General features: G+C 41.7%; 1 protein-coding gene and 1 non-coding gene across 3 annotated transcripts in view; one reads left to right on the forward strand and one right to left on the reverse strand.

The window, feature by feature from the left end:
• The window catches only part of Coq5 (ubiquinone biosynthesis protein COQ3, mitochondrial), a 37,529-nt gene extending 11,521 nt beyond the window's left edge, over nucleotides 1-26,008 (reverse strand). The window contains exons 1-5 of one of the 2 annotated variants that reach the window (XM_080270845.1): nucleotides 25,944-26,008; nucleotides 22,126-22,331; nucleotides 6,299-6,448; nucleotides 2,481-2,584; nucleotides 1,941-2,120 (exon numbers count right to left, since the gene is read on the reverse strand). In XM_080270845.1, coding sequence (XP_080126971.1) covers nucleotides 1,941-2,120; nucleotides 2,481-2,584; nucleotides 6,299-6,448; nucleotides 22,126-22,294 — 603 coding nt within the window. In that variant the 5' untranslated portion in view covers nucleotides 22,295-22,331; nucleotides 25,944-26,008. The remainder of the gene's footprint in view (nucleotides 1-1,940; nucleotides 2,121-2,480; nucleotides 2,585-6,298; nucleotides 6,449-22,125; nucleotides 22,332-25,943) is intronic. The other variant, XM_080270846.1, reaches the window with a different exon arrangement.
• On the forward strand, nucleotides 777-895 carry LOC145397917 (5S ribosomal RNA). Its single transcript, XR_013897053.1, has one exon. It is a non-coding gene; the product is annotated as a 5S ribosomal RNA (ribosomal RNA).
• Nucleotides 26,009-27,970: the final 1,962 nt, after the last annotated feature.

The following is a 27,970-nucleotide window of genomic DNA, read 5'->3' on the forward strand; positions in this document are numbered from 1 at the left end:
GATTCAACTGCCAGTTTGCACTCCACAGTTAATCTTTTGCACTCTAAATTCTAATTTCTTAACACTGCACAACACTGTAAATTCCTGTGCGGTCTAGTGGCGACATATTGCAGTTTATTCACAAAAAACGAGCACATGTGACTTCCATTGCGATAAGCATCTACTCGCGATCGAAGTTAGACAGTAACTGTTGGTGACGGGGAAAGAGAGTTGCGAGATTGCAACGGTCACATCACCATTACCAAATTTAACTTTTCATTACCAAATTCGTAGAGCTAGCATTTATTCTTCTCTAATTACTGTACATGTAATCACTCTCCTTATAATTAACAGCATGTTGATTATTTTCACACTATGTAGGCTAACAGATTAATCAGAAAGAGCAAACAATCCACCATCTCCATCCTTTGTATCCTTATACATGTGCAAAATCCGTTTGGCAATGCATTATTCTGATTCATTACCAAACGAATTTTTCATTACCAAATTGGCCCACATTTGGTAATGAAAAATACCAAATGGCAACCCTGACAAGGAGAGGGGAGGAAGGAAGAGGTGAAGGGGCTGTGGTGTAAACAGCTGTTCGGCGCTGCCTGGCAATTTCAAATTACGGGTGGGAAAAAATTCAGTTTTTTTTTTTTTTGTTCCAAAGGTCCAGGTCCACAATGTCCGGTAAGTGGGGTGTCCGGAAAGTAGGCGTCCAGATAGTACGAGGATTACTGTGTATATATACAGTATATATATATATATATATATATACGAAGTATATATATATATATAACAGCCATACCACGTTGAGTATACCGCTTCCCGTCCGATCAGCGAAGTTAAGCAACGTTGGGTCTGGTTAGTACTTGGATGGGTGACCGCCTGGGAACACCAGATGCTGTTGGCATAACGTTCTCCCTACGTGTCAAGTGGGGTTGGTGGAGGAGTAGTGCCCCTCCCTGTAAAACAATTAACTCTAAGCCTTGGCCACCCCGTTTGGGATACATGGCGTCTGGCAATGAATGAATGAATGAATATACAGTAATACCTCAATATGCGATACCCCTAGATGCAATACCCCGGGCTTAACGATGGGAGTAGAAACACCATACCCTGCCTAACAATGCCCAAACCCCGGTTCAACGATGTTTTGATTTTTTTTTTTACCAATTTTGATGATACAGTATTTTAGACTAAAATTGTGTGTTTAGGTTGATTTACAAACTGTTTTTATACTTGGAATAATGTGTTTTAGCCACAGGTTGGTGAACATAGTCTTTTGGGGTACAGTTTACTAAGCTTGATTTTTTCTAGACTTATACCTGACGATTTTCATATTTTATTTGTTACTTTTACTGAGTTATTTACAGGCGTTAGGCTCAGGTTAGCTTCCTTGACCACTGTTAGGCCATTCTGATTGGCTTTACACTTGTTTTTGGACTCATTTGGGTTGGGTGGGTTTTGGGTTTGGTTTGGGGGAATCCCAAGGCTAATAAACACTCCACATTAATGTACATGCTAAAAGTACCCTGATATAAGGTACCCCGCCTAACGATGGGTTTTTACCTAACCAATTACATCGTTAAACTGGGGTATACCTGTAGGGCATTTTGGCTATATACAATTTTTGGCTTTACATGAGGCCTTGGGAATGTAACCCTCGCAAAAGTTGTGACATTACTAAATAAGAAATACTGTACCATGAATGTGCTTTTGCTAATGAAGAATATTCAGTTGAATTACAGCCACAGTAGCAATTTAACTGTATGGAATTGTACATAATTATGTACGAGAATTATGATGAACATACTTACTATGAAATACATTACTATATATCACCTATAAGGTATAGGGAATGATCTAGGGACTGGTTACACTGGAAAATATCATCCATTAGCAAAAACAAAACTCCATACAATGACATCTTTGCAGTACTCTTTTCAAGTACCTACCTGTTCAACATCAACAACATTTCTAATGCCAAAAACAATGGTGTAGCAATCAAAGAGATCATCTTCAAATGGGAGGTCCTGAGCATCACCACACACCCAATGTATTCCTTGGTAGCCTTGTGCTTCTGCCCGCTGCTGACCCACCTTCAGCATATTCTCGCTGATATCACACACTGTAATCTGACCATACCATTTAATATTACACATCTGACTTGGGCAGCAAGCTCTACCATACCAGCTCAAGTCGCCCACTAGGCATCAAATGCTGCTAAGTCATATTTCTCTGGTTATATCACAGACAAATGGAAAAATGAAAACCATGCAACTTACTTTGTAATAATCCAATAAAAGATAGTACAGTATGTCAAAATTCTACATAAGCTTTTTCTTGGCTTTATATGATTCTCCAAGGGAAACAAACAACTTGGCAGGCTTCAAGTCAAAACTTTAACAATGAAGATTTACCAAGTATAAGTCACATGGAACTTGCATAAAGCTTTATGAAAATTTACATACCCATTCACTTGTGAATTTACTTACATCATACGGATGAATGTGGCTGGAGTGTTGAGTGGTATCATCAGCCACAGTGCTGCCACCAACACTCTGATTCACATGCTGGATGAAGCGAAACACAATATCACCTGCAAGGATTGATACACTTATGGACAATTCTGCTATAGAGGATAACCTGGGAGTAGACTGTAGCATCAGTCGATCAGGGCAGTACTCCCAAAGTGAATGCAAAGCTGATGACAGGGAGAGCTGGTGCTCCCATTTCATTAACCCTCAAGACTACATTCTGACCATCCCCCTTTGCTGGACCTTTTCCGTGTTTCAGTAACGCAGAGAGTAGGCCAGCATACTCTCTCATACAACTTCCTCTAACTGTCAACACCAAACTACATGCACATTACACATCAAACTTCCTATTCAAAATTAAGAAAAGAAATGGCATCTCAACACCAAGCCTCGGAGTCACCAGGGAGGGGGGGAGGGGACCATAAAAGCCCCAATGTCCACTGCTCTCCCGGTGAAGGTCAAGAGCAATGCTTGGAACCACTGTTTGACTCACTTCTTTATTTCTGCAACATTTGTGGCCATCCCTATAATTTCCTCCCTGTTGAACACCACTTCTGCTCTAAGCCACACCTCTTTCTCACCGAGACTCAGCTGTCTAAGGCGACTGAGTGCAAATCCTATCCAGCATTCTCCTACTTTCTCTGTACGGTACTCACTTTAAAGCCAAAGGTGACTGTTGCGTATGTGTACACAACAATACATTGTCCTCTCGTGTTCTTGAACTTGAATATTTTGAATTATCTCTTTTCTGGCTTTGGCTATCCTGTCATTCACTAACTAATACATCTCAGCTGTGTACTTATCCCCCTAATTCTACTATGAAAATTTTTTCTGACTCTCTTACTTCTAAGATGGAACACATTAATCTCTCCTTTCTCTGAAGTCTCAATTCTAGGTGATTTAGATGTTCACGACCACCTTTGACTCTACTCTCCTTTCACCGATCCACCTGGTGAACAAGCCTACATCCTTTCTATTCTCAATGGCTCAAATGTACAAAAATGACAATGATTAGGTGGATATGCAGTGCATCATAGAGTGTGAGGCCTAGGGGGGCTAGGTTTACAATGGAAGAGTTGAGAAGCAGGATGGGACTGGAGTGCCTTGGCATTGTGATGAGGAGAGGTAGACTGAGATGGTCTGGGGATGTGGAGAGGAGGGATGATAACTGGGTGCAGAAAATGAGAAGTGTTAACACTTGGGGTAGGGTTGCGAGAGGTAGACCAAAAAAGACCTGGAATGAGGTCATGGAGTGTGACTTTTGGGATAAGGGACTGAATATGGAAGCTGCCAGAGACTGAGCAGCCTGGACAGCCTCCATCAGATTACCAAGGCCGACGCATGCAAGCATGCTGGAGCCTTTGAAAACAAAACAAAACAAATGACCTAGAACAGCTTGTACAGCACCCAACCTGTATCCCCGACTGCCTTGGAAAGAGTTCCAACATACTTGATCTTTCTAATACAACTACCTTAATCCTTCTAATTTTGCAGTTATCCTCTCTGTTGGGCTCCTCCAACAACAACCTTATCGCCTTAACCTGACCTATTGCTCCAGTAAAGCCTGTGGACCCTCCAAAGAAATGGCTTTTGGGCATGGAGCACGCATTCCTTTCTCTTATCCTGTGAATAATGGAAAAATATAAACTATAATAAAACGTTTTATCACACTTGTTCGAATGCTGTCCACAACAAAGAGAAGGCCTACAAAAGGTACTGAAGCCAACTCACCCCTGGATCTTACTTCTCTTATGTTTCTGCCCTGAATCATGTTATGTCTGTCCATCACTCAGCTAATTATAATTTCATTTGTACTACATGCTCTGAACTCTCATACTCAAGTTTTTCCCACTCCTTCTGGCACACTGCCAAAAACCTTTCTAACTTCATCATCCTTCCCTCATCCTTTCCTCCTCTTTTCTGCTCTGATGGCTCTGTAGCTGTTTCTTCTACTGATAAAGCAGACTCTTCACTCAGACTTTCTCCTCTAATTCCACATTAGATGATTCTGGTGCTGTTCCCTCATCACTTCCCCCCCCATCTGATTTCCTCATAGTTGACATTAAAGTTTTGTCAAATGACATGTTTTCGGCTATCACTGGCTTCAATACTAACAAGGCATATAGGCCTGATGGGGTCCCTTATGTTGTCCTCAAGAACTGTGCTTCTGGGTTTACACCCTGCCTAAGTAAACTCTTTTGCCCTTATTTGTCAACTTGTACTTTCCTGCTTGCTGGATGTTTGCTCTCATTCAGCCTGTCCCAAAGAAGGGTGACCATTCCCAGCCCTCTAACTATTGCCCAATGGTTTTAACATCCTGTATTTCTAAAGTTTTTGAATCTATTTTAAACAAAAAAAAATTTAAAAGTACCTTTCCCTGCATGACAACAGATGGGTTGGTGGAGGGTTAATGCCCCTAATTGGAAAACAACTAACTAAAAATACAAAAAAAAAAAGCCTCAGACCAGGACTGACCAAAAGGTGACGACTAAGGACCGAACATAGGACGTGGTACAGATAGCTACATGGAATGTAAGGGGTGCAAATGATGAGGTGAAAGAAAGAGAGATCGTCCAGGTACTGAGGGTGCGAAAGTGGACGTATGTGGAGTAACTGAAACTAAATGGGGAGGTGAGAGTGTGAGAGAATGGGTGTATGGATGGGGTATATGCGCAGGAGTAGGTGAGAATGAGAGGGCAAAAGAAGGAATGTGTATTGCTGTGAGTAACAGATGGAAGGAGAATATAAGAGAGTATGGAACAGTTGGCTCAAGGATTGTGTGGGTAAGATTGAAAGTTGGATTAAAAATGTGGGCGACTGTGTACGTGTATGCGCCAATGCAAGAGTGTGCAAGCAGTGTGAGAGAAGAGTTCTGGACAAATGTGGAAGCGGCCATGGAAAAGTTTGAAAGGAATGAGAGAGTGTTTTTGATTGGATATATGAATGGAAAAGTAGGGAATGTGAAGGTGGATGGAGTAGTTGGTGAGTGAGGTGTGCCTGCAAAGATGGATGAAAATGGCAGTGCTTTAGTGGATATATGTGCAGGGAGGGGGTTGGTGATAGACAATACCCTTTTCAGGCACAAAATGATCCATAGGTATATGTGGCAAGCGATGAGGAGGGTGGGTGGTGAACTGAATGAACGGAAGGCTATCTATCTATCTACTGCCAGACGCCTTAATCCCATAAGGGGTGGCCACATATAAATTGCCTCCATGTTACCCTGTCCCCTGCCATTTCAATGCCTGCTCCCAGCTCACACCCCCCTCTCTCATATACCTCTCCACTCAATCCCTCCACCTCATCCTTGGCCTCCCCCTCCCTCTCCCCCCCTCCACCTCACTCACATACGCTCTCCTCGTCAGTCTCTCACCCTCAATCCTCTTCACATGGCCAAACAACCTCAGTGTGTTTCTCCTAACACTTCCTATCACATCCACATCAACACCACAATACTCCTTCACTTCCTCACTTGTCAGTCTGTCTCTCCATGTGACTCCCCATGCTCCTCTCATATAACTCACTTCCACTGCCCAAGTGTGACACGGGCATATTGCTTTAAAACAGGTAGTAGTCTGTAATAAAATTAAGAGAAATAAGGCAAAAAATCAGTCACATATTGAGGATCTTGGAGTTTTCCACCAAAATTGGCCAATGTACATGGAGACAGCATCATGTAACTGGAAAAAATGGGTCACTACCGGTATTCATTCATTAAGGTATAAGAGATTTATGTAGCTTGAGAATGCATAAATGGAGAGGATGACCATCCTGACCTGTGCCTCCTGCAACATCCAACAGTCTGGTAGTGGGTGAGGGTCGTAGGCGGGACATAAAGACATCTTTCCACAGGCGATGGATCCCTCCAGACATAAGATCATTCATCAGGTCATATTTGCTTGCCACATTTTCAAAAACTCTGTGAACTAAGGAAAAAAGTTACTTCAATATCTTACTACTGTTTTTACCAGACTACCCAGATGCACTGTATATATTTTAAAAGATGTTTTTGACTCTGGGCACAGACTAAAAAGCCCATTCCTTACAGCCTAGCACTCCAACATATCACACACCATTCCAGTGTGTCAACACTTCAGCACTAATATCCATCATTTAACTGAATACACACTAGGGATGTCTCACTCAAGACTGGCATGATGCCACTAGTACAGGCAATTTTATGACATTGGTGGGCACTGTAAAAGATAATTTTGTATCGTTTCATTTATAAGGGCTCCAACATGCTTGCATGTGTTGGTCTTGGTCACCTAAAGGCAGCTCTCCACACTGCTATCCCTGGGGTCATGCCGTATGACCTCATCATGAGACTTCTTCAGTCTGCCTCTTGAACTCTGAAGTTCATACCTCTCACCCTCCACACCCAGCTGTCATCATCTCTACACCCCAATACTATCTCAATCTATCTCTTCTCATCATAACACTAATTCATACAAGTCCCATCCCTTCTCTCAACTCTTCATTCACAATCCTAACCCTCTTGGCCTGTCATTCAAAGCTGCACTGCACAACCATCTGATCATTTTCATCTCTAAATGTTTCTGCCTGCAAATATCCTCTTCCTTTACTGCCCAAGTCTCACATTCATACAGCATTACATTCTAAACACATGATGCACACAAGGACCCCTTAGCAGTGAGAGAAAGTCCTCTCAATGTCAGAAGGGGTAACAACTTCCTATTCTTCTTCCAACCACTCTTCACTCTTGCCAATGAACTAGCTCCAACCCCACCACCAGCACATATCACTTTCCCTAATACGGTAACAACATTCCTCCACACACTCAAGAGACTCTCTAGCAAGATTAATGGTTTTCCACTTTTCTGCTCCTATATGCTTTCCTTTACAAACTGCATACTCAGAATCAGCATTATTTAGAAGCCTAATTCTAATACCACTAAACCTCCTAAGCACGCACTTATCACAAACACCGCACAAAGTGGAATTCTTTCCCACAACCTTGTGGAAAACTGCATATGGCCACACTCCTGCTATGATAGTACCACCACCTCCCCTAGTTATCATCACTTTTTTTTTTTTTTTTTTTTTTTTTTTGCCTCATTTACTCTCAACCCCTGTCTTCCATTCCATTTCTCCACTTTCTAATCTTTCCTCCACCATCCTTTCTCTCTCCATGATCAACACCAAATCATCATCCTACACCAATTCCCACAGAAATCCAGTTCTGAAGTCACGTGAGAAAGCTTCAAGCACCATGATAAACAATAAAGAGCTTTAAACTGATCCATGATGAACAACAACATTCAGGGAAAACTCATCACTCAAACCTCTACTCTCACCTGGGAGCAAATGCCCTCTTACACTGCTATAACCACACTAACCCACCATTCATCAATCCGAAGCTTTCCCACTGTCCATTTCACCAACCTCCTGGGCACTGTCAAAACCCTACTCTGAAGCAACAATGCATATACAACTTTCTGTACCTTCCTATATATTTTTCTTGACACTGTCAAACAATGGATATTGTATTGTCCCTTTGGTTGACATAAACCCAAACTGCATCACATCAATATCCATTCTTTCCCTTATCATACCCACCAGGACTCTCTCCATTACCTTCCTTATCTGGTCCAAAAGTTTTATTCCTCTATATTTTCCTCTTTCCTGGGCATCTCCCAGTCATCTGGAACAACAATCATATATAATCGAATTTATCAAATCAATAACTAATCCCACACCTATATGGTAGCAGTCAACCAAGACATACCCGCTGCCTTCTCCAGCTGCATTCTATTGACTGTCTTGCTCATGGTACCAATATCAACCAAAGACCAAGGGCCAAACACTAGCTCTGTCATCTCCAAATTTTTCCTATTACAGCCAAACTGCTTGTTTAGCAACAAGCTGTCATGTTCTCTCCAAGCTTCCTTAATAACCCCACTATCCACCAATACCCTTCCTTCATCGTTCTTCAAACACTGCTCACTTATATCGCTAATGACAAATTTTACACAATCCATATCCACAAATAGTTTCTTGCCCCTGTCTGGTATTGATCTTACGTCCTTTCAGCATGCGGCTTACTGGTTTCTTCACTCCATGGCCACCTCCCTTAGTACAATAACAACATTTATTTGATACTCAAACTTACTCTTGTGCAAAAATCTCACTCAACAGTAAATCACATTTGCAATTCCATTTCATAAGTTGATAAACTCTTAGTTCTTAATGGAATTTCCCACAATGGCATCGCTGAAAATAAAGTTGGTTCACCACCAAACAGCTTAATTTTGTTTGGCTAATGAAAACTATATGAAGACCTGAATTTTATGATTGTCTTCACTGTTCTTTCATTCAAAAGCATGGCATATATGCACTTCTCCCACTACAAGGCACCAGTTCTGAATGAGACATTATTTCAGCACTAATAGTTTAGTATTAAGAGATGACAAGAAAGGGTGCATGGCACCCCATCCATTAGCACATGGGAGGAATGCTGGGCCTGAAGGAATGAACTACCTAGTCTATACTCGGTCAGACTGACCAGCTCAGTGTCACAAGTGAATGTGAAGGTACCATATGTACAGTAAAGCATGGTAATTTAGAAAATGCTATTATCTAATCCAATATTTAGTAAACTTTCAATTATCCAGTCACAATATCTGGCCCAAAGCAATATCCGGCACAGCTATCTTGGCTCTATTATTGCAATATTCGGCTAAATTATGCAACATCTGGAGCTGAGGCGTTTCAACCAGCTCATAACCCCTAGGATACGCAATTTGATCAACTGAACCACTGAAAACCTATACCGTAAATGGTGCCGATTTTTCAACTCTTACAGAAATAAAAAGTTTTATGAGCAAGGTTTAGAGCTTGAATTTACACACCTTATGCCACAAACCAGAGCATTTTAGACCACCTGGTTCATGAGCTCTAGCCTGTCAAAGTTGAAAAAAGTTACCCTTCCAGGCAGGGCGACTCCAGTTTTCAATATGCCCCCACCCCATCCCACCCTCATTCTTCCCCTCCCATTACCTTCCTCACCCACTCCCATCACCCCCTCTCTCTTCCTCCCTTCCCCCTCCCTCCTCCCCCCCACCCTTCAGAATTATCCAGCTCATTTTTTTTTTTTTTTCAGGCAACAGCATGCACAATAATTATGTCAGTGTTCCTCACTCACTTCCAAACCCCTTCTCTCCCAACACTTCTCCCCTCCCCACTTTCCCTCCCCCTATCCCCTTCCCTCATAGCTGTGTAGCTGTCAAAATAAAAAAGAAATTGAGCCAGAACATGCAAACTATTTTTCTTGGTGTTACTCACACACTCCACCATCCCCTCTCCCCTCACCCCTTCCCCCTCATTCCCTCCCCTTAGAGCTGTCAAATCAAGTGGCTGTACGAATTTCAAGGGGAAAAAAAAGCTAAAGCATGCAAAATAATGATAATGGTGTAAGAGAAAGACACAAACACAAATACACAAAGCCCCCCAAAAAACATGCAAAAAATATGGAAATTCATTAAAAAAACATGAAACAATACACATTCTATGTTTTGTGCATTGGTGTATGCAGTTACACACACAATAATCTGGTACTGAATGAAAACACGCGACATGAATAGTAACAATGACGTATAATACTCTAGGCAGGGGGGGGGGTAAGAGGATGGCATGCTAGGGGGGGGGGACTTGGGGATAGGCCTGGAGGGGTGGTATGGGGATATAGAGGTGGGAGACAGACACCACAAGACAAAGAGGAAAGGCAGAGAGGGAGTACAGGGGTGTGGAGGGTGGGTAGGGGGGATATAACCCTCCCCAGGTGACAGGTAGGGGAGGAAAGGGGGGGGGGGAACCATGGTGGCACGATGGAGGATGGTGGGGGAAGGGGAGGGAGGGAGCAGGAGGTGGTCAGAGACAGGGGAGGGGGAGAGGGAACAAAGGTATTGGGGTAGAGGAAGGTAGTGAGAGGGCAGTGGGGGGATCTCGGCCCCCACCATGAGTAGGAGCCCGGATCCTCCCCCCTCCTTAATCAGGACTTAGTTCTCATTGGTTTGCATTGATATACGTTACAATAGGGCCAAAGCCTAGAGTCCGCGGTTTTTTAAAGGCTCCTCTATCAATCAAATTCGGCATCTAGCGTAAATTCTGGAAAAGGATCAATTGATCCTATTAGTACTTTTGGAGATAAGTGGTAACCAACCGTCACCAGGAGAAATCACGAAACTTGAGAGCCAATGAAAAAGCCTGCTACATGCAAGCCAATCAGAATCTGCCACGGGCATGCCTCACTCAGTGTGCTGAGAATACCTCCGTGCTCTTATTCTCCCCCGTGGACATCATCCAGTGAAGACGAACCTATGCGCTCTGCTGTTCCTACCGCAGAAGTAGAAAAACCCTGGTGTTGTTACTAACTCTGTGGCCTCCTATGTCTGAGGTAGTATACTGTATTGTATTGCAGTCAGAGGCCTCATTGGAGCTCCACCTGACTCCCTCTGCTACTTCATCTCCACCACCTACCCCAGCACCCTTGGCAGAGATCATGCTTGAGGTGGTGGAGCTACAGTAATCTTTGGGAGAGACATCTGCCACTAGTCCATATGAGATTACTGTATGTGCACTCTACAGTACAGTACAGCACTGTTCTGCACAGTGTGCAACTCTATGCTCCATCAATGCCAACACTTGTGAATGCATAAAATAGTACACTATGTACAGTACTGTATTACTGTACTGCATCATTACTGCATTATTTTTAAATGATTAATTTGCATCTTTTACTCACGTTAGGTTTTCAGGATAGAAGGTCAAGACGGACAGAATCACAACATCCGACTAAATGCCGAATGTTGTGCCAGATATACAATATCCAGCATTTCACGTTATTCGGCATAGGGCTTGGAATTACAACAGATAACTGAAAGTTTACTGCAGGGTACCATCTTTAAGGCAAAGAAGGCCTACAGCTAGGACCCAAGGCCACCATTAACCAGACTGCATAAACTACTAGGCATTGACCGACAACCTACAACCATCTTACATACACTGAATCCTGACTTACCTCTGCTTATCACTAAATAATAATTTTTAGCAGCATAACAATGCCAAAGGTTATGTAAGCCAGAGGGTAAATGGAGGAGGAATCAATGAATAGCAATCTTTGTTAATATGATCACACTGTACAGATTATGATTTCTAATTCACAGTATCAACTGATTTTACTACCCACCTTTCACTTTAAGATTCTGGAATACAGTCTGTCCTTGCCTAACGCGGTTTGCTGTAACGCGATATTGTTTTAACACGGCATGATTCTGCAGAAGGAAATAAACATTCTAACATGGGCACTGTTAGCATAACAGGGTAATCTGAACCGACCGGGCAGTGACGTGATGTGAGTCGTGCGGCCTCACAATACTTGACGTCATCGCCTGCCAATCATGCTTTGCCTTTCTCACTCTCCCAGGCACCCAACCAATCAGGACCCCCCTATTTCCCTCCTGCCTCCCACGTTCCCCTCTCAGCCCACTCCTACCCACACCATCCTTCTCAGCATGCCTCTTGTTCTACCCCTCTACCTCTCATCTCTGGCGACGTGTGTCTGCTCTTCTCCTTACATGAGGTACAATAAATAAAAAGGTTCTATTGACCTAATGTATTCTTTATAACCATATTAATGCTTTTAGGTTTAAATTAGAGGGTATAAAAAAATTTTGCACCACAAGGGGGGAAAAAGTGGACTTCGGGCAGGGATGTGGAAGGAAATTGGGGTTTTCAAGAGTCCCTGTATTGCGAAATCTGCCTATGCGAGGTCGGTGTGGAAGCAAATACCCACATTAGGTGAGAACGGACTGTACATGCACTTGTTGGCATGTCAAGAATTAAAATTTCTGCTTATTTACATGCTAAAAATCATTATGTACAAGCTGACATTTGCTTGTTGGGACATTTTGTGAAAGGGTCCTTGAGTACCAAGAATGCTCACTCTCACACATGTTCTTGCTATATGCTCCATGAACATACAGTATCTAATGATTATCAATTTTATGAACGATAGTGCTTAATGCCAAATGGTTTTACTGTAGTCCCCAACTTATTTATATGCTATATTTTTCTGCATATTGCCCTAAGATACAGATCCTTCTTTGGCCTGAGTGCTGACACTGTGCAATGCAGGGAGATAACCTGTTGTTGCTCCTAAAAAATCTGCATAACGAAGAGCATGGTAGGGCGCACCACAAGCTCACAACACTGGGAGATCCATGTCCACTCACGTCTGGAATCACTAGTCACTCCTCAGCACCCAGGCCAGGGAAAAGAGACCATCACCATCATCACTCTCACCCTAACAAGTCTCACTCTGGGACATGGAATAGTTTGCAGTTACTGAAGATCATTTGCATTATTTTACACATTATCTTAATCCATTTTTGGTGACAACATTGAGAAAAAGCTGATAAATAAATGAATGAATGAAAAAAGCTGAAAATATGTATCCTTTGTATCTCATACCCTTCTTCCCCACCATTTTCTTCCAATTCTCCTTCCTGCCACTACACACCTTAGGCTTTTCCACTTCTCTTACCACCACCTGCAACCTTCACCCCTTTCCTTCCCTCTCAAGCCAATGTTAATGATCAGGTAGATGCAGACTAGGGTTGGGGGTACATGGTGTCTGGACAATTATTTCATTATTTTACTTCATTACTACGACAGGTGACATTAATACTTACTCAAAATAAAACTAAATGTGTATGGGTTGGTGGTGCAAATGACAAAATGAAGAAGAAATATGACAAAACTGTGTACTGTAAGCCTGAGTATCCACTCTAGCCACTTCATCCTGTTTTCCTCCACTTCTCTCTTAACCTCTTCATACTACCATGCCGTACCTTTCTTCTTTGATGTTACTCTTGCCACCCCACACACCGCTCTCGCATAAGCAATCCCTATATTCATTCCATAAGCTATCCAGATCCATTTCATTCCAATTCACTGATTCTACCTCCTCCCCTACTTTGGCCCTGTATTCATCTGCCATTTCTCTGATCCTCAACTTCTCAACTTTCAGTCTTCTCCCTGACTGCTCCTCTCTCCACTGGTCCACCTCACTCCTCTCAGCTTGATCTTGCATACCACAATCATATGATCTAACAAACCTCCACATCATCCTCTCACTGCCGTTGTATCAGCAACACTACCCGGCACTGATTTCTCTAGAAGCACATAATCATCTGGCTCCTTTCAACACGATCTCCATTCCCTCTATACCATGTATATTTATATGCATCTTTGTGTTTGAAATAAGAATTACAAATGCAAAGCCTCCTTTCCTGACACATGTCCTTCAGTCGTTTCCCAATATCATTCTCTCCCGGTACTCCATTATTAACCACTGTATCATTCTCAAGACCAGTGCCTACTCTCCCATTCATGTCACCCATTACACCACTTTATAACTCCTGGGCATTTCTCCTACTACTTCATTCAGCTCTTTCCAAAATCTGTCTTTCTCTGTCTCACTCCTGTCATCATGCGGTGCATACACTACAATCACTGCCACTTTCACCTCCTCAAACTTGAACCTGACATACATACATCTCGAGCTGACACATTTGTCTTAACACGCTGCGTGCCAGCTATTTTTAGCCCTATTGGTCACCCCCGTGCCGGCCATTTTCTGACCTTTTTTTGTTGGCTAAAAAGATAGATTCTGATGTGAAAACAATGAATTTCACCATTAAAATACTCACCAAAGTTCAGAAATGGGTTTTGAGTCCTGCATACTCGTATACAGGTATTCCTGTTCTCTCACGTTGGCCACATAGGTGAGAGAAAGCTGTTTTCTATGTAAGGCAGACTCAGGTATTTATGTTGGGAAGGTATAGCAATGTTCAGTACACTTTTCTGATTACTTATTACTTCAACATCTGTCACAATTTGCGTGTCTGTCTCAAAGTGAATGCATTGTCTTGCACTTACTTGAAGATAGGTACAACCTGACTTCTCTATGAACAGTCCTGGCCCTTACAAGAAGGTTTTTACAGCTTGACATCATTATGTACAATTCTTACACTTACAAGAAAATATTTACAAGTTTATTTTACTATGTAGTCCTTTCACTTACGTAAAAACATGTACAACATGCCTTCACTATGTACTGCACTGGGTGAGGCACACAGGCAGAGAGAGTGTGAGGGGGGGAGTGAGTGGGTGTATGGCCTTGACTGCCTGAGGCATGATAGAGGAACAGTTCACATACATGCCTGCCAATTTTTACTCACGAATCTTGAAAAATGTGGTCACAGTGAATGTTTTAATTTTAAACCGTTTTAAAACGGTACTGGCACTGACCGCAGATTTTTGTTAGACCGTTTTAAAACGGAACTTGCACGCAGCAGGTTAAAATAATTGCCTGTTCGCTGCACATCCTGACCATTTCACAATGAACAATGGTTTGTGTGTGTGTGTGTGTGTGTGTGTGTGTGTGTGTGTGTGTGTGTGTGTGTGTGTGTGTGTGTGTGTGTGTGTGTGTGTGTATTTACCTCGCTGTGATATACAGGAAATGAGCTACGCTCATATGGTCCTGTCTTTTTTTCTCAGTGAGTCAAATTTTGCTCTGAACTCATTTAAGTTTTTAGACTGGACGATTTCTTTGTCCAGGCTATTCCACAGGTCTATGCATCTATATGGAAAACTACATTTCTTGATATCCTTCAAGCAACTTAGCTTCTTCAGTTTCATTCCATGTCCTCTTGTTACTCTCCCATCCCATACCAACAGATCTTCTCTGTCAATTTTTTCAACTACCATCCTAGCCCTGAAGAGTGAAATCATGTGACTGCTCTCTCTCCTTTCCTCTAAGGAAGGCAGGTCTAGTTCTTCCAGCCTTTCCCTGGAAGACAGATCTGCCAGGCTAAGGACCATCTTGGTTGCTGTTCTTTGTATTCTCTTTATCTTGTTTATATCTTTCTTTCTATGTGGGGATCACACTACTGCCACATATTCCAACCCAGGGCGGATATAGCCACTATCAATTTTTTCATCATCTCATCCATGTAATGAAATGCTACTCTTATGCTGATTAAGAGATTATAAGTCTCTCTAACTATCTTGTTAATATGTTTTTCAGGTGACAAACTATCCTGGACCAGCACTTCCAAATCTTTCTCTTCTCCTGCTTTTGTGATTGGTTAATTTTCCATCAAATAATTAAGTGATGGTCTCTTGGTACTTTACTCATTTCCAATATTTTACATTTTTTTGCATTGAATTTCATTTCCCATACCTGGCTCCAATCGTGTGTGTGTGTGTGTGTGTGTGTGTGTGTGTGTGTGTGTGTGTGTGTGTGTGTGTGTGTGTGTGTGTGTGTGTGTGTGTGTGTGTGTGTGTGTGTGTGTGTGTGTGTGTGTGTGTGTGTGTGTGTGTGTGTGTGTGTGTGTGTGTGTGTGTGCAGCACAGGTAAAAAATGTGCATTAGCAAGGTTTATGGAAATTTTGGTATACACACCATACAAGAGAAAAAAAAGAGTGACTGGATGAGCTGCCAGTAGCTAGTAGCAGGTAGGCCTTTATAACAGTTTTCCAATGCCCCTGTACCATGGTTAATGCAGTTTTGGTTAAAACAGTGAATGAGTATCCTGTCTGTCTTGTCAGGCAGGCCCATCAACTGCAGGCATGCAATCACCCCTGCAGGGCCACCCATACAGTGAATCAATGTTCCCTTGTGGCAGACAATGCCTCGCCAAATTGCGGCATGGGGAAGAGTGTGTACGTGTGGTTCCTGGATGGATGCCACATTTACATCTCTCCATCCAGTTAACAGGAGTACCACAGTAGGCTCCACATCACCTGTTATCTGGTTATATGGTTGCTACTCAGCATTATAAATGCTTTCCTGACTTTCAGGAAACCATTAGGTCTGTCACATTGTAGATTCACCTGCAGTGGAAAGATGGGTAACAAGGGTGACAAGAGTGTAAAGGAAGAAGTAGGCAGGCCACATCAAGTGACTGGATGATGGTCACCATCACCTACCACTTGTCTTTGTGGGAGAGAGAAGCTGCACTTGAGTGTGTAGCATTGTTTTATGAGGAAACCAATCTGTGGGGTATAAAGTTTGGGTTGTTGTCTTGTTTCCTCACTGAATGTACTGTTTCTGAACTAACTGCTGATGAGCTGCAGCCCTCATATGAGGCACAATGAAGGTCTGGATGGGACAAGCTGCAAGCCTCACATGAAGTAAATTTACATCACCATCATCATTATCACCCAGACCTTCTTTTCCACCTTAGGGCGGGATGAGGAGTAGCAGCATCCAGACAGCTTAAGTTTTCCCAGTTCAATGGGCCATGTTTCCATTCATTCATCATTCAAGCCCATGGAATCCTGGCTCCATCTGATAGGTCAAAAGGTTTCACCACATACTGTAGCTTCTTATATACATATCCAATGAAGTCAATTTGAATGCTGTCACATTAAAATGGGGTGCCCAATCCCTAGTCATGCGCTTCTCTGCACAAAATTCATGCAGCTAGCTCGATCTCTTGTCAGTTCCTTAGCCTCACCAACTTCCATACCTCTCTTCCTCACACTCATCCATCATATATCTCCGCCTTCTTCTTCGCCCACCTCGCCTCCTTCAAATTCGTTCCGATATATCTTTTTCACCACTCACCACTCTATTGTCACCCATTCTTTCTACATGACCAAACCATCTCAGTACACTCTCTTTGATTCTGGTGTCCACAGACTTCCTCACTCTGCATCTTTCATGAATCACATTATTTCATATCCTATCCACTCTCCACATACATTCCTCAACAGTCCCATCTCCACTGCTCTTACTCTTGACTTTTCATTTTCATGCCACACCACAGTCTCACATCCATAAGTTAAAGTTGGCACTAACAATCCTTCATGTAAGCCTCGTGCTGCTGCAACATTCAAGCCTCTACTTCTTATCAAGGCCTTCATTGCACCAGCTACTTTCCTTCCTTGTGACAATCTACTTTTCACTTCTTTTGCACATTTTCCTCTCTTTCCTATCACTGTACCCAGGTATTTGAACTCTCTCATCAATTCCAGTCTCTCTCCATTCACCGTAACATCACACTGGAAGTCACCTTTCTCTCTCAATAACCATCACTTTATTCTTTTCTACATTTACCTTCAATGCATGACGCTCACAGACATCTACAAACCAGTCTATCAAGCTCTTGTCCAAAATTTGCAAGTAGCTCTGCATCATCACCATACGTCAGAATTGAAATATTCCATCCATCATCATTCATTACCAACGCCATCCCTCTCTCTATTACTCATGTTTATACTTCTCTCATCACCCCATCCATATATACATTGAACAACCATGGGGACATCACACAACCTCATTGCACGCCCACACTGATTGTGAACCATTCACTTAGATGCCCATTTACCCTCACTATCTATCTATCTATTGCCAGACGCCTCAATCCCGTTTGGGGTGGCCACAAACAAATCGCCTCCAAGTCGCCCTGTCCCCCGCCATTTCACTGCCCTGCTCCCAACTCACACCCCCCTCTCTCATATACCTCTCCACCCCATCCCTCCATCTCATCCTCAGCCTCCCCCTCCCTCTTCCCCCCTCCACCTCACTCACATACACTCTCTTCATCAGTCTTTCACCCTCCATCCTCTCCACATGGCCAAACCACCTCAGTGTGTTCCTCATAACGCTTCCTATCACATCCACATCAACACCACAAAGCTCCTTTATATCCTCATTCGTCAGCCTGTCTCTCCACGTGACTCCACAGGCTCCTCTTAAATAACTCATTTCCACTGCTCTCACTCTTGACTTGTGTCCTTCCAACAATGTCCAAGCTTCACTTCCGTACGTTAGAGTTGGTATCACAATACTGTCATGCAGTAACTTTTTCATTTTCATGCTCACTTCCCTGTTTCTTATCACTGCTTTCAAAGAACCAGCAACCTTTCTTCCCTGCCGTACCCTTTCAAGCACTTCACCCTCCAAACCTCCATCCTTACTCATCACACTACCCAAGTACTTAAACGTACTCACATTTTCCAATTCCTCACCATCCAACCTCGCTGTACATTCACTAACTTCACCTCTCTTAAAGACCATCACTTTACTCTTCCCTACATTCACCTTTACATTCCGTTTCTTACACACTCTCTCAAACTCATCCACCAAGCCTTGCAGCTCCCCTTCGTCTTCACTCAACAACACAGTATCATCTGCAAACAACAGTACAGGGAGTTTCCAAACACTATCCTCTCTCACCATGGCCACTCCAACATCCACTACCCTACCTTGTACCTCTTTTATTACCCCATCCATGTACAGATTGAACAACCATGGAGACATGACACATCCCTGTTTCAAACCAACTTTCAAAGAGAAAAATTCACTTAGTTCACCATTCACATGCACTGCAGCCTTCGCACCATCGTACATACTCTTCACAGCATTCAACAACTTCCCATCTACTCCATATATTCTTAACACTTTCCACAATCCTTGTCTATCCACCCTGTCATATGCTTTCTCCAAATCCATGAAAGCCGCATACAACTTCTTTCCCTTCTCTAAAAACTTTTTCACTAAAGATCTAAGAATGAATATCTGATCTACACAACCTCTTCCCTTCCTAAAGCCTCCCTGTTCTTCTCCAACTAATTTCTCTGTTCTTTCTCTAACTCTGTCTATAAGTATCCTACCATACACTTTTCCTATTATACTAAGAAGACAAATGCCCCTATGGTTACCACATACTTCTTTTTCCCCTTTTCCTTTGTACAAGGGAATAATTATACCTGACTTCCAATCCTCCGGGACTCTACCTTCCTCCCAGGCCAATCTGCACATCTTCCACATCCATTCTACTACTATATCTCCCCCATGCTTCAGCATTTCACCACACACTCCATCAATTCCTGGGGCTTTCCCTGATTTAACTTTCTTCATTGCTTCCACAACTTCTATCCTACTGATTTCTTCCTGTCTTCTCACCTCCCTCCTTCTCCCAGCCATTCCCCAGCCACTTATACTTGCATTACTTCCATCCTCTACGTTCAACAATTCATTAAAGTGTTCTCTCCATCTGCTCACTTTTTCTCCCTTCTCCACTAGTAATCTACCATTTTTATCTTTCACTCCCCTGCTAACTTCACTTCCACCCTGTCTTACTCTTTTCACCTCTCTTCAGAACATTTTCTTACAGTCCCTCCACTTTACACTCAAATTCCTTCCAAATTCCTCATCCACTCTCTTCTTACTCTCTCTTACTAATCTTTTCACCTCTCTCTTTCTTTCTACATATAACTCTCTCTTCCGTCTCTCAACTTCTTCCAAGCCCCTATTTCTCATCCATTCATTGTATGCTTTCTTCTTTTGTGTCACAGCCTGTTTCACCTCTTCAGTCCACCATGCTGTTCCTTGCACCCCCCTCCGTCTTCTCTTCCTTCCACACACCACATCACATGCTGCACATATTTCTTCTGTAAATATCTTACACACACCTTCCACGTCTCCCATCTGCTCCAATTCATATTTGCCCAATTGTTCCTCCACTTCTCTCTTATACTCTGCCTTTTTCTCATCCTCTTGTAACCTTTCCACTCTCCTTGCAACTACTCCTTCCTCTCGTATTTCCCTTCTTCTATTCCTCCATCTTACTTGCATTCTAATTCTGGCCACCACCACGTAGTGGTCAGAAAGTCCACTCCCCCAACCTCTATACACTCTTGCATCCTTTACACATCTTCGCATCCTTTCATCCACACACATATAATCAATCATTGCCTTCCTTTCATTCAGTTCACCACCCACCCTTCTCATCACTCGCCATGTATACCTGTGGATCATTTTATGCCTGAAGAGGGTATTGGCTATCACCAACCCCCTCCCAGCACAAATGTCCACTAACGGACTCCCATTCTCATCTATCTCAGCAGGCACACCCCACTCACCAACTATTCCATCCACCTTCACATTCCCAACTTTACCATTCATATCACCAATCAAAAACACTCTCTCATTACCTACTACTCACTACTATCATCAAATCTCTTAACGGCGCCTAGCAGCTCACCATCTACACCATACATATGCAAAACCTTCCACAATCCTTCTCAGTCTACTTTGTCATATGCTTTTCCCAGATCCATAAATTTCATGAACACTCTATAGTCCTCCTCATAAGACTTCTCCACTATCTGTTTCACTGCAAATATCTGATCCACACATTCTTTGCTATACCTAAAGCCACCCCGTTCATCACTCACTATCCCTTCTGACATCTCTCTTACTTTCTGTATGATAATTCTTCCATATACCTTCCCTACAACACTCAACAGACTTATGCCACGATTAATTCTTGCACTCACTTCGCTCACCCTTATTTTTGTATAGGGGTAAAATCACAGCCTTTTTCCACTCTGCTGGCACTGTTTCACAAATCCATGCCTTCTTACATATCTCCAACAAGCACTTTATTCCACTCTCTCCATTACGCTTAATCATCTCTGCATGCACTTCATCAACACCAGCTGCTTCCCCATTTTTCAGCCGTTTCAATATTCTTTACTTCTGCACGTGTCACATTTCTTGGCACTGCATTCTTTCTCTGCACACCCCCAAAACCAATCATGTTTACAGCCATTCTGCTCTCTCCAATCTCATTCATCAGGCTTTCAAAATAATCCTCCTATTTTGTCCTTACTTCATCCTCATGGGTTATTAATTAATCTACCACTTACATCCTTCACACTTCTTTCCAATGTCACTTCTACATTTCTGCACCTCTTTCCAGAATAACTTCCTGTTTTCAGAGTAATTTGCATTCATTAATTTACATTGGTTATAAAACAATGACTCAAGGGAGGTAAACTGCTTTACTAAGAATCATCCCAGCAGGGGATAAATATGATAAAGTTGAATTTATTAATGCGTCTGTCATTGTTGGTGATGGGTGTGTTGTTAGTGTGCTGAAATGCCATTTCACTTCTTCAGTAAATTTTGTCCAGTCTGCTTTCTTGTAGTTTGTGTAAGTGGTGTGATTGCTCTGGTTTAAAATGCATTCTTATGGTGAAAATGACAGGTAAATTAGGGAAGTTGTAAGCTGAAGCTGAGGTGACACAACACTTGTTACAATAAGAAAGTTGGAAGCCACTCCAACAGTTAATATTTCTGACATCATTAGAGTTACTGGAAACTATATTTAACCTTCTGATGACATGAAGTCATTCAAGTTAAAGGATATCACATGACAGTAGCTAACAAAAATAAAATTTAAGAATGTCATAATTAGGTTAACCCCTAGAGTAGACAGCATCCATTTTCCCTTTGGTGAGTAAAATCATTCTGGGTCAGCAAAAATAACATCCACGAGGATTAATCAGAAGTATCCACCCTCCGACTGCAGGTGATATCTCTCATCTAAATAAAGCAGTGGTGTGGGAGTGGCAGTATTAGAATAGCTAACACACCTATGGTTGCCAATCACAATGAAAGGATTAAAAATACCTGATGATGTACCAGACTTGTGCAAGTACTGTACTGTATACAAATTACAAATGTTCTCACTAACACACAGTTTAAGAAAATGGTCTCTTACCCCTCTCAGCTTTTTCATCCTCTGATACAGTTTCATATCCAAAATGAGTTGTTTTGTGTGATGAATTCTCTTCCCGTGCATGTCTTGATGATGATGAACATTGTCGAAGTGTTGACCAAGTTATTCTTGGGACACATCGGATAACATTCTGTATAACTGTTGAAGTCATTGCTGCTTCCCCTGACTTGTTTACATATTCCACAAGTCTGAAAAAAAATAAATAAAAATCACACTCAAGGATTATCCAATTAAAATACAGTATATGACACAATTGCCATTTCAGCCTTAACTAGATTTTATCAAGTTTGATGTGTGCTACTGTTAAATTTCATTATTTACATCAACTTTCCAAGCACCAGTAACACTTCCATCACAACTTCATTATAAGAGAGATTACGGTAATACGAAGGAAACTTTAAAATCAAGGAAGCTCAACCAAATTGTAAAAATTAAACATTCATATGCATAAAAAGCTATACAAGACTACCAGTACATTTTATAACTTTCAATAATAGAATCAAACTAGAGGCCCCTCCAAGGGGGGAATCACACCTGCCGTGAACCAATACATATCTAGCATGGCTTGGAATATGACCCTGACCTTGACCTACTTTCACCAATTTCAAACTCATAGATTTTCATCCCTACTACACACCTGCAAAATTTTGTGATGATATTTTGAGCAGTTGTGAAGTTATCTGGTAACGGACAAACAGACCTTGACATATTTTCACCAATTTAGAACTCGTGATTGATTTTTTTCCCTACTATACACCTGTGAAATTTTGTGATGCTATCTTGAGCGGTTGCGAAGTTATCGTGCTACCAGACACACAAACTGAAAACAATACCATCTTTGCTACTGTGACTGGAAAAAAAAAAAAAAAAAACAGCTTGCATGCAGGTAATATTCTATTACGAATGGATTATGCTATATCCTTAAATGACCCTTCTTAGAGAATGACCGAAGAATACCAAACTTATGATTAAAGATTTGGCTTTCTCAAACTAGTAGATCTGAAAATTTTAAAAATGAAAAGGTTGACTTTTGCCAAAACATACAACAGATCATCAGTTTTCACAGACTCAAATCTTCATTTTTCAAGGATTCTTTGTACTTTTAACTATTTACTTACTTAACCCTCTATTTTCCCTGACCTTCAAAACCCTTCCCATTTTGTATGGGGTAATCAGTCACTATTCGAGAAGTCATACCTAAACAAGTCATATGCAATCCCCTCCCCCCCCAAAAATGCAGAAGAAATAAATACAGTCATGACCCAGTATGCGATGGGGTTATACAGGCCTAAGGTGAAAACCTATTCCATAGTGATTCATCATACATCGCTGTCAATTTAACATGGGTTTAATGGGGATACATTGGGGATCATGGGCCACATAACCTAAAATCTCAAAAAACCTTACCGGTACCCTTTTAGGCTTGCTCCCGGCATCCTCAGTGGCACCACACTTTCCACTAGGAGGCTGCATCCTTGTCAGACATGTTTTCCAAGTCACAAGTTTCAGTATTTTGAATACAAAAAGTTATCACTCCACTTAATATCACACACTGCACTGCACTATTCACTGTGCACCTGCACTGTTATTTGGCAATAGCAATGATGTTTCCATTGCCATGCACACATGAAATGGAACACATGGGAGATGATCACTGCGAATGTAAACACTGGATGGCCATCTTGGCTCAAACATCTGACTGTCAGTTTGCACAGGAGGCACCGCATTGTCATACATGACCACTAAAATTATTTTATGAGTGAATTACACAACCATTAACCCCAAACCGGATAACTTGTACTTCATTATTCTATCGATTTATCACATATCAAACCGTCATATACCATGTCGTGACCATCAAATCTGAATACAGTAAATATCCAAAAGCCAATGAAGAAACATTGGTTTCAAGTCCAAAATGAACTCGGACTGAAACAGCAAATGCACTTTGCTGAAGTCTGCTAGCAGATACACTTCTTGGACTAGGTCACTATACTATGTGGACTGGTGAACTTGCCCCAGTGCAACCTAGCCCTATATAGAGTCACCTCACACAACCTTACCCCCATACTGGTACAACTTCATCACATCATGTTTCAAGTAAGTTTTTATAAGTCCACAATTACAAATGTCAGTGAGGTGTAAGGACCTTGATGATGACAAGGGGAAAGAAAGTCACCAGAAAGCAACTGAGTAATTCTTTACCAAACGGGTGCAGTGTTTCCATCTATATTTTAACAAGCTCATGATCTCAAGGTAAGTAATTTTGGTACATAAGCAACACAGACAGTTAACTGTTCCATTGTGACTGCAAGAAGTGACTGGGAAAAGACAAAATATGCCTATTTTGGGGTAAGTAAGGAAGCGGCCAGGTCGTCTGTAGCTATGTTTACTGACGGTCTCTCTGACTGGCCATGTTTAGCAACCATCACTCCGCCTGGATGCGTCAGTGTATCCCCTGCCAAAGCAATAGGAAACTTGACGATTTAACCTAACCAAACCTAATCCAACCTAACCTTACTTGCTTTTGACTTGCAGCTTTCAGATTTAAAAATGCATGTTAGGAACATTAAACATGGATGGCTACTGGCAGGCATCGGTGGAATATTTACGCATGCTAAATCCTCATTTATACTGTATATAGCTTCCAGAGCTGTTTATAAAAATCCTCAGTAGCTGTGGTAATACAGGAATAATAATAAGGAACCTGTAAAAGACACATTTCAACAGAAAACATCAAAAGGCTGCTCCCGTTTGGTAAAGAATTAATAACAACTTTACAACTGTTTACCACCATGAAAATACTATCCATCTATCTATCTATTGCCAGATGCCATAATCCCGTACGGGGTGGCCACCTGACTTTGAGTTGTTTGTTTTATGAGGAGGAGCGCTAACCCTTCACCAACCCACTTGCTGACACGTAGAGAGCACATATGGTTTGGTTATGTGGTTACCACCCAGAGTTGTAATGGTTTCTTGGCTACAGGAAACCATTTGGCTTGTCACTCAATGTAAAGCCACCTGTAAAGGAAAGAAAAGCAATAATAAGTGACAGGAAAGATGGGAGGGTAAATTTTTAGAAGTAACCAACGTTTTCTTTTATTATTTTTTTTATGGTTTCCAATGCAAAATACTGTGCTTTAATTAGTTTTGACCCTCATTTTGGGGGGAAAATCCCCCTTTTGGAATTTTGAGTAAGATTTCCAAAAGTGGGTTTATCCCCCAAAATCAAGATCAAGATTAATTAAAAATACACTATTTTGCATTAAACTAACCCAAACTAACCTAACCTAACCTAACCTAGGCCTGATGTAGAGCCTGACATAGACGAAATGCACACGCCTGCACCAGCCAATATGGCGCAACATTCATCCGTTACTGAGCGACAGCCTAACCTAAGTCACTATATGACTATCCCTACAAAATTTGCTCCCCCAACTGAAACTAGGCTTAAAGGATAAGTCTTAGAATATTTCAGGGACGTAATATAATGAAAATTGGTAACGTTGGTTACTTCTAAAGTTATACCGATGGGAGAAATAGGTAGAGAGGAGGGCAGGCACAGAAAAAGAATGATAAAAGCTAAGGATGAAGTAGACAACACTACATCAAGTGAGTGGATGATGTTGGTTAGAAAAATAAATACCGGTACAAACTTTGAGTAATAGCAACTGAACTGGTAGTGTTCTGCTGCTTAAAGTAAAACGTACATTTATCTAATATATATAATTACATGTTTAAACTAATTACTGTCATAATGAATTTGAGACAATAGGATAAAATATAAGCGAGCTCACTTCCGCGATGTGATGTGATGTGAAGAAAGCTTCCCAATGTTTACTCAGTATAGTAACGTTTTCGGGACTACATTCGTTTCGGCTTCCTTGCATTTTGAGTTTATGGGTTACGTTGTTTTTATTATATCTTCTCATCATGGGTTGGGCGTTGAATTTCTTTTTTTCCGTCCTCTTGCTCTGTGTTGCTTGATTAGCGATTATGGGTCCGCTTGTGTCTGGGTTTTCTTGTCCTCATACCCCGCGCGCTTCAAATGAAATTTCAGAAAATTCTGTTGCGTTTTTTTTTTCTTTTTCTTTAATAACACTTTCAAGCACTGTGTACGTCGTGCAGATATTCGGCTGTTTCACTGTTGGCGTTTAACCCATTTTCTCATATGATATAGCAATAACTAAACAGTATATTTGTAGAGGCCAAGGAGGAGATGGAGGGATGGAGTGATGTATATAAGAGACGGGGGTGTGAGATGGGAGCAGGGCAGTGAAATGGCGGGGTACAGGGCGACATAGAGGCGATTTGTTTGTGGCCACCCCTTATGGGATTAGGGTGTCTGGCAGATTTATTTGTAGTCCGATAGTACGTGCTTCACAAGACTGTTTTGCGCAAAGGATACCCCTATTTCCGCTCGGAGTGCATGCAGCATTCTCCTCAGATTTTACTGTCTGCAGTATTATCTATTCTTCTTTGGCAAAGCACATGATTTCTGTTGCAAAATACATCATCGATAAATCGAGTTCCATCCAGAATGTTTTATCGATAAGCACTTTGTTTCAGGATATGAGTACGAGGTATTGGCAGGTTTTCTAGATTTGTGTTTGTTACCGTTCGTGTTCAGAGTAGCATGCCATCGTACAGCGTTATTGTGGATTATAATATATAGCAAACTAAACTCTTTTTTTTTTTTTTTTTAATCGAGGCGAAGATGCACTTGACAGATTAGTGATGATTGGCTGAATGCAACGTTACGTCATAATCTCTTTTGTTATTATTTGACAACATATATCTGATGGGGAAATTTGGGTTAGTAAATGTTATTCGGACATGTTGCATTCAGCCAATCGACACCAACTTATCAAGTGCATCTTCGCCTCAATAAAAAAAAAAAAAAAAAAACCTGAGTGTAGTACTGATAAACTTTGATAAAATATGACCTGAAACTCCCCAAAGATAGGACGGTTCGTTCGTTCGTTCGTTCGTTCGTTTAAAGATTTCCTGCACATATAGTGCAGGCCGGGCCATACATTAGCCCGGTCAGTGGGGTATGGGCTGGTTAAAAAATAGTAAGGGGGGAGGACAGGACCTGGGGATTGCCCAGCACACACGTCCTGTCTCCTGGCTGGCTTTGTGGTGTGTGTGATAGGACGGTACTTGCTGGCATTTTTCAAGCACTTCGCTGTGCACTGCGAGTCTGCGATACTTTAAATCACTGGCTGCCATCGGAAGGCAAAAATCACGTGGAAGAATTCATTTTGAGTTGACACCTTTACGAAGCTGGTGCATACTATACCACTCAACTACAACTGCCTGTAACAGCAAGATAACATGGCACGGTTATCATGTGAGGAGGATCAAATCATGAAGAACATGTTTTTTGCCAGAGAGGGTGGATTCAGGAGTAAGAAAAATTTCTTGTATTTTAATCTGCATTATGTTACCTTCACAAACAACTGTACTGATAGAATATGGCGCCCAGCATATTTAGACAATTTTAGAGATTTCTGTAGGCATTGGAAAGTACCCGAAACTGATTCAATCAATATAGGAAAACATCTAAAAAATTGTGGAGTAACTTCAAGAAAAATGGCCAAGAAATATGGTGGGTACTATGTTTATGAAGGCATCAAATGGACCTACCCAGAGTTAATGGCTCCCAAATGGAATTATTTCAATTTTAAAGAGAAGATATACATGAAAGTGAAGGAGCCGTGGAGGACAGACGGGAGTATGCCAGGACCCGAGGGATGGGATGGTAACTTAAGTTTTGCCTATGCAAACAATTACACCAACATACATCCTGCGCTGGTACACA

Source organism: Coenobita brevimanus, chromosome 43 (genome assembly GCF_032717465.1).
Source record: "Coenobita brevimanus isolate Jiangsu-jjx chromosome 43, ASM3271746v2, whole genome shotgun sequence".
Lineage (NCBI taxonomy): Eukaryota > Metazoa > Arthropoda > Malacostraca > Decapoda > Coenobitidae > Coenobita > Coenobita brevimanus.